General features: G+C 40.4%; 1 protein-coding gene across 2 annotated transcripts in view; it reads right to left on the reverse strand.

Annotated features, from left to right (window-relative positions):
* Nucleotides 1-3,269, reverse strand: part of LOC131970165 (CD166 antigen homolog A-like) — a 42,660-nt gene extending 39,391 nt beyond the window's left edge. For both annotated transcript variants that reach the window (XM_059331466.1, XM_059331465.1), the window contains exon 1: nt 2,978-3,269. In XM_059331466.1, coding sequence (XP_059187449.1) covers nt 2,978-3,038 — 61 coding nt within the window. In that variant the 5' untranslated portion in view covers nt 3,039-3,269. The remainder of the gene's footprint in view (nt 1-2,977) is intronic.
* Between the last annotated feature and the right edge of the window lie 5,448 nt (nt 3,270-8,717).

Below are 8,717 nucleotides of genomic sequence, written 5' to 3' on the forward strand. Positions count from 1 at the left end.
AAGAGGACATAATGCGCACTCAAAGTTCTTATTGAACATCTTTTTCTTTCTTATGTCTCGTTCATTTTGAGATGCCTGGGCGAGTAATGGCATATGTCTCACTTCCTACTCAATACTGAGGTCCTTTTCATAAAAAAAACACAAGTACACTAACCGTGTGATACTAGAAAAGATTCCACTTCACACTCTCGCTCCACACACAGGATTGAGAGTCCTACAGAGCTTTTTGAGAGATACTATGAGCAACCAAATTTGGGTTAAGCATCCAGCAGTATGATGAGATGATGCAGATCATATTTTGGGCCATTTGAAGTATTCTAATTCGAATAAAAGTGAGAAGAACTATGGATTAATAGGTTTGTTCCCTTTGTTAGTTTAAGATCTTTTATAGCCAAATTCAATTAGTTAAATCATGCTGATTCTCTCATTTCCTCATGTTTTTCGTCTGTTCTACAGATGATTAATCTTGATTTCACAATTTGATTAAGTTCTGCAGCTAGCCAGCAAGCCATTTGCAAAATCCAATAAACAAACAACTAAACTATTTAAAGAGAGGAAGTATTAAAGTGATAGCACAAAGTATGGATGCAGCATTTCTATTCAAAGCCATGATTCGGCTGAGTTGCCATATACTTCTCATGAATGCATCTGAATTTTGCATGAAGGGATACAATACTTTTTCAAGTCACAAAGAAATCTCTTTTCAAAGAAGACACAACCACAAGCAGTCTTCTGACATCAAGAGGAAAACCGTCTATAAACAAGACGAGACGTGCACAAGCACACAAATACACAGCTGTACACAATTTCACATGTAACACAAGTGTACAATTAAAGACCGCTCCTTCCTGTGCATTAACATCAGAACATTCACGAGACAGGTCTGGACATAACCTAGTTAAAGATGAAAGAAAAGAGGCCGCCATCTATCTCAGGTGAAATTGGGGTGACCCCCGCTAGAGATTAGTCCATTAGCTAAAGGGAGAGCCCCACTCACTTGACAAGTAATACCAGCTGTGACACCGAGCGCTGCCTGTCTGTTCAGGCGGGGGTGAGGGTGGTGGTGGGGGAAGGGTGGAGACAAGGGAGTGAACAAAAAAAAAAAACAGATGCATCTTCCAGACTATTTGTTCCAAGAGTAATTCAGAGCTCTGTTTTTCTGCTCCATTCGGTTAAGGCCAAGGCTCGGCCTTTAATGCAGAAAACCTTGGGAGCTGTTGTTTTTTCATCAGTTCAAACATAATAAACACAGGTCTGTTTTTTATTACAAGTATCGATGCAGTTTTATTGCAAATCCTCAACTCAATAAACCCTTTCAGTCAGATTTTTTTTACCTCTATCAAGAAAATTGAAGAATATTTCTGTTTTGTACAACAACTCAAGTGAAACTCTTCTGCGAGGACAAGGAGAAGATTGACCATCTGTTGTGTAAGCAAACACACATGTTTTGGTCATCACTTTGAGCAGCATGCCTGCTAAACACACAGCAGTGTGGACAACCATAAAGTCTAACCTCATTACCAACTCAGTGCACTCTCCTCCTGTCTCAGGCATACGGCACTGCAGCGGCACAGCGGTGTAAAAGCACCTTAAAAGGGCCATTCGTTTCCTCTCAAATAAACCACCTGAGCTTGACTGATAGGTGCTGCATGGTGTTAATTTACAACAACAGGCGCCACCGTAGTGTGACGAAGCAGAAGGGAGTACAGTGAGCTCAACCTCTCCGCCCCTTTTCTTTCCAAGGGAGTACTCAGAGCTTCTGTGCAGCTTTGCTTAATGGCCTGGCTGAGTGATATGAGCACATGGTGCTGCTACCTGTTGGCCTGGCAGAGCAGACAATAAGGAAGCCTGGAGAAAGCATTATGAATGAAACATAAAATTAGGACTAAGAGGTGTTTAAAAAGCATACTTTGTCCTTGTTTCATCTCTTTTTTTCTCCAAAGACCCACCAGCGGCAAAAATCATCCATTTTTCAAAGCATGATTTTAATATCATCGCTTAATGCCAAGTTGCTGCATTCACATCACACCCAAAAAACTAATTTCTTTGCTTAAAGTTGGAAGCATTCACTTGTACAACCCCATTACATCTGCCCACATCCACAACGAGTCCTATCCGACATGTAATTACTAGTGGGAGCCTGTCAGGAGCGCTTTCCCCCCAGCCAACAGGCAGCCCATAATTACAATAAATCAGACAGGATGTGAACGCAGCATCATTCTGCTCAACAGTCTGCGTTAACAGGACAGGAAAAAAAACACATGAAATGGGGCATCATGATGACATCATGGCATGAGCACATGTGAAGATTGGGTGATGATGACTACCTCACTGCCTGCCTCTCCCATCATGAGGGGGACAAAAAAGAAACGGTGGCACAATGGGCTATAATTCATGTCACATGAACAGGTTATACACACAAAAAAGTCACTTTTACATTTATGATCAAGAACTTACAATAATAAACCTTTTACTGAGGTGAGTAAAGTTAAAAGAAACTGCTTGGTCTTATTAATAAAGACTTTTTTTCATGCATTATAGATACTTATATTATTTTCCCCCCTTAATTTAACACAATTACATTATTGTAACTGAATTATAGGCTATGTGGATTTTAAGATGCCAAAACAACAATAAGAGAAGGATTTTGCATTGTTTGTATGAAAAAAATCAGATTATTACTAGAATACATTTATACGCTAACCAAATCCACATAAAATGAGCATCCGTGAGTTGATAGCTTCGAGTAACAAAAACTATATTACAGCTCACCAACTTATAAGTAAAAACACTAGCGTCACTGCTCTACTTTCTCCCGGAAATGTGGTCGATAGCCCCGGCTGAAGTTTTGGTGGCACCTGCGTGTGACTGCTGAGACTTTCCGCTTCTTATAGAGCTATCTATACCTGCGGCTTCAGTGCACGGGCGCACCCCGCGTGAACACCACCACTGGCCGGTGAACGGGACAAAAGCTTACCTTGGCGGAGGAGTACGGTGATGAGGAGGGCACACACGCAGCTGGCGGACAACAAGTGCATCCTTGCGGTTCTCTCAGATCCTCAGTCGGCTTCTTCTTTCAGAGGTTTGGTTAAAAAAGAACACTTGGTTGAGTTTTTTTGTTGTTTGTTGTGAGGGTTTTTTGAAGGTGGATTAAATTGAAATGGTCCTCTCGAGCCCTTGTTGCTGTAAAGGCAATTCAGTTCAGACTTGGCTGTTCTCCCAACGTGGCATGTGCTCGCCAACTCGCGCTCACATCAGTTCTGGTGGAACAGGTAATTGCGAGGGGCGCACAGACGAGCGCGAGGGCGGGGGAAACTGTCTGCAGCTCCTCCCCCCCCCCCCACCTCCCCACCCTCCTTTTCCCCTCCAGCAGCACCCCCCCCCCCCCCATCCTCCCACACACAAGTGCACCCCCCTCTCACCCCACCCCTTTTCTTAACACCCACCCGTCCTCCTTACTCACCCCACTCCCCTTATGTCACCCCCCCCCCCCCCCCTTCATCTCCCTCTCACTCCCTTTACTCTCATCTTCAACTCCTCTTTTTTCTTCCCCCACCCTTCTCTCTATCCAGCATGCACCCTCACTGTGCATGCAGGCACACATGTACACACACACACACACACACACACACATTAGGGGGAACCCTTCAATCAGCAGCACCTCAGACTTGTTTCCTGCAGAATACCCAGGCGTGGAATAAAACTTAACTGATGTAAAAAGTACATATTAGTAAGTATTAGCAGTAACTTTCTCAACATCTTGCACTCAAAGATGTACTTAATGCGCTATACATATTTATTTATTTATTTATTTATTATGTATCCTGACAGGTAGGTGGAGTATTGTTTATTTGTAGTTTTATTATGAACACATTGAGACAGATTCCTAACAACTACATTGCAAGGCAATATAGTATTGAATCTTGAATCCAGAAGTAATCTAAGTAATTTAATGTAACTTCAGATTTATAAGAGGTTAATTATTTATAGGTTAAGTTTATTTTTAATGTATGTATGTTGAATGCTGCAGGATCTATCTGTCTGTCTGTCAAATCTGATATGAGGATTTGCTCAATTAATCAATTAACTGGTTGGTCTAATAAATGTCAGAAAGCACTAAAACCTCATATTTGAGAAGCCAGATCCACATAACTTGTAATATCTTCTTTTACACAATTCATTGATTACATGTAGGTGTCACCTTTTTACACTGGGGACTTTTTTGAAATGGTTGATTTTGTCATCATCCCTTTCAAAGCACAACTTGTAAAACAAAATAAAATAAAAAAAAATAGCTTGCACTAAGAAATATTAACTAAAAAATGGGAACGCTTTAGGAAAATATTATGTGCATTATAAGAATAAAAGTAATATAAACTAAAAAAAATTAATCTCCCATAGCCAACTAATTCTAAAATGAATCAAAATATGCATTCGATCTGCTGCAGCTGTGGATGTAATGCATATGGATCATTGTTACTTGTGCAGTCAGCGTTGTGTGTTTTATGCTGAGTATTTTCATTTTGTCAACTCTGTTGTAGCATCCACTATCCCCCCCACATGCATCATCTAAATTCGCATATGTAGAAGACTGCTTCAATTTCTTTCCCATCTGAGCCCTCATGTCTCTACCACTCTTCAACAAAAAGTGACGCCCTTGATCAAATATAAAAACATATAGTTGCAAATCGATTTTCTTGCCATCAACTAACTGATAAATTGGCAAAACATTACAGTCAAGTGTCAAAATAATTGTCAATATCTCAGTGTTTAAAACCTGTAAATGCATGAATAATGAGTTTGCCTTAACAGGCAATTTGGGGGGGATTTTCAGTGTTCCAGATGAGCTGAACGATTGCATTGCTGCTCAATTCAATGTCAGTTTAATGTCAAAAAGGTATTGTGTCATCAAGATAGACAAGGCTGTTTTGGGGAGTTCCTGAAAAGATGACATTTGGGATTTTTTATTTATTTATTTGTTATTTTTACCCGATGACAGTGACATTTGATGAGCTGATCAGTGAGAGATCTAACTCTGGCAAAACAACTTATAACTACAGCCATTACATAAATGCAGCGAAATAAAAAAGAACAACTTCTATATCTGAAATGCAGTAAAAAGTAGATGTCTGTCAAGATTGAGAGTGAAAGAAACCCAAAAACTGCACTCAACTGCTCTTCTTGTACATGCTACTTTTCACCCCTGCTGCCTCCAACATGCACTCTCTCTCTCACACACACGCACACACACACACACACACATACACACACACACACGCACACACACACACTTACAGATGCATGCCCTTACAAACACACACAGCTATACTTTCAATCAGCCCCCGCACCACAGACTTGTTTCACGCTGGAAACGCAGCTCACACAGAGCTTTGTGCTTCAGAGGAAGAGGACAGTAGGTTCATGGTAAAGCGGGCTATAGGATGTGGGCCCAATGTTAATTATAATGAAGAAATTTCCACATAAATAATTTAGCAGTAATTAATTATTAAAATCCTTGCACATATCTCCTTCCTTTTCAATTATTTTACCAAGCACATTCAAGAGCAGCGCCACAATAATTAATATCTATACAGTGACTCTGTTAATAATTAGAATGAATTTGAGTGCTTTGGCGTTGACTTGTCTACACTCATTTATGGTTCTGAGTACTGTCAGTAGCTGTCTATATTTACCTACATGTCGTGTCTTGGTTTCAAGTCTGGTTTTCCTGTGAGGTGACAAGTAGATCGTGACTATAGATGTGGGCTGTTTCCTATCAAAGTGCCACGCTCTAAAACGGGCGTAACAGTGACAGTCTCAGTGAGTCCATTTCAGAAGTTGGTAAAAATAACATCAGAGCATGTAAAATGTCATTAAAACCACACTCGCTGCAAATAAAATGATTTACCACTGTGCCGTAACTGCATGATCATGCTTGTCTGATCACAAAATGTGTACGTCTGTGTGTGCACGCCGTGTGTGTTGGGCCGGGGGAGGAAATCTATTGGGGTGAAGAAGTAAGTATTCCTCACCCTGGGTGTGAAATTCATGTAGGTCTGTGATGGTTTGTGCAAATGGAGTGAGGGCACAGGCTGTGAAAACCTAATGCAATTTGATTAGAAGTTAACCGCAAAGCAATATTTTTCTTGCCTCAGTGCGCCAAGTGAAAAAAAAGAGAACTATTTGCTCTTTTTTTCTCTTCCGTGTGGGTGAAAGTGAATGAGACTGAGTGATGACCGAGCCTGCAGCGCGGTGTTCAATTACCAAACAATAACATCTTGGACATTATTGGGATTTCAGGTGAGTCTGGTCAAGGACTAAATATTAAAAAACACCAAAACAAAAACACAACCCCAAATGTCCTCTGCAAAAACTTCATTTCAGTGTCATAAATGCAGATGAATATCAGGTTAACTTTGTATTCACAGGAGAGCATTTTCTGTCAGTCCTCATGACTGTAGAAAAAGATTACAGACACACACTAATGAATTACGATATATCATGTCATACTGGAGGAACTGTACCAGCTCCGGCTGTCTTTTATTTGATGAAAGAATGAGCGCTCCTATTTTGACATCCTGTGAGACATCTTGTGACATTGCTCCCGCTATGAGCATAGAAACAAACAACCCTGCGTTGCTATGGACTCGGGCAATGAAAGTACACATTTTTGACATTCAGGGATGCTGCAGACAGGAAATCTTTTTTTTCCCTTCCTCCCCACTGGCTCATGTTGCAGGTCTACGCTAATTATCTTAGGTGTGTTTCAAGTATAAAAATAATTAAATTCAGCTTTGTCAGAATGAATACAACAACAGCAGTTACCAGAACTGACGGTGCAGCGTGGGTTACACATCGAACAGGATGCTGCTCATTTATAGCCCCGCGGTGGTCAGTTCTTTTCCTTTCCTTCATTATCATCCATTTAAAGCAGCAAATATGGCACAAGTTAATATGGCTCCTTTCCAGGTTCTGTGAAAATCAAATTCCTCCCCTATCCTGTGGAGGTGTTGGCCCCGTCACAACAGCTACTGGGAGGCAGACGAGTGATTAGTCTCCTACAGATTGGGCTTCAGTAAACTGTGTCAAGCAGTGAACACAGTGACCCTGACATTTTCAGCATGGCCAAGGGAGGGAGGAAGATCCACTTAATGGCCAGTCCTGTGCCGGCCAGCAGCCTCACTTCGGATCAATAATTGCTTCATTAGTTAATCTGATTGAGTGTGTGAGCAGCCTGTAGTCGATGCAGAGTTACCTCTCTTTCTGTGAAGAGTCTGCGCTTTATTGATTTCATTGTTCTCTGTAGAGCCTAACTTTTCCCCTCAACTAATCCTCACATTTACACGAAGAAAAGGAGAATAGATCTCTTTGTTCCTCATGCCATCCATACTTCACTATTATAGCCGATCAATAGAAACTGCTTCTTGATAGCAACAGTAAAGCAAACGAGGAGACCAAATGGCATGTCTTGCGTTGCCAGGTTGTTACATTTCTTGTGGATTAAATGGGCAACTATGTCAACCATGTTTAGCAAGCACGCAATGTTCTGCATATTTCTAAACCATAAATTGTTGCTTCAGTCAGAGCTAAGGATAGTTGTGCGTGATTCACTTTATTTAACTGATGTCATTCAAACCACGTAGTTTCTTGTGCATACCAAATATAGGAGATGTATGGGAGGAAACTTTTGACATTCGGAGATTTCCGCAAGAATTCCATTTTTTGGCAAATGGATGGCAATTACATTTGTTCTGGAAATTGCTCTGAATCATCCCCTGCCTCTTATCGTCAGTATACTGAAGTCATACATATTTTGAATGTTCTAAGTCTCTAGTTTGTGGTTGTAAAGTTCCACAAGGCTGTTATTATCCTAGAGTTTACAGCAGGTCATTTTACAGGGAGGTCAGATTTCAAAAAACGGTCTCACTACAATGAACTGACTACAATGGAGACTAACGTCACCACACGTGAATAAAACTCGGCTCATTAAATCAACAAGAGTCTCAGATTTTCAGTCATACCTAATTTATGCAATTCCAAGACTATTTTGGAACACGAGTATGAAGAAACACACACATTTTAGAATAGGCAAAAATCACACATTGCAACCTAATGGATAGAATACCAACAACTCAAGTTAATTAGTAACTCTAGGTAGTGGATTACTTTGTCAATTTTTGCTTTTTGCTACCAACTTTCTGCTTCTGAAGGGGTTAAAATCTGGCATCTTAAGAACTTAAAATCATCTTGACACAGTGAGCTTTGCAGTCTTACAGCAACAGCAATGACTGATGCTTCAGTGCCATTGGATGGCATTGGCTTTTATATAAATTATTCTTTCTTTTTCTCTCTTTCATGGTTCTGACATTGTATTGTCAAAGCTATTGATAGAAGAATAGTAGCAGTTTGAATAGAGGAAAAGCTGGACGGCCCTAACAGAGGGATACTGCATAAAAATGCAGTAATTATTAGCCAACAGGAAAAGTGGTTTGAGCATGTTATGATGTTACAAAGATCTTTCAAAGAACAAACACGAGAAACTACATAATTTGTGTCATTACATTTGTACTTTGATGTGTGGTTGCTGCATAATTAGCCATTATCCTGCTCTCACACTGGTACATTTCCTCAGTTTTGGACATGTTATTGTGCTGTATGCATAGTTTAATGTAATACCGTATGTCTTTTCACCACTTGTGAGGTTTCCTATCCTTGGT

Source organism: Centropristis striata, chromosome 4, assembly GCF_030273125.1.
Source record: "Centropristis striata isolate RG_2023a ecotype Rhode Island chromosome 4, C.striata_1.0, whole genome shotgun sequence".
NCBI classification, from domain to species: Eukaryota; Metazoa; Chordata; class Actinopteri; order Perciformes; family Serranidae; genus Centropristis; species Centropristis striata.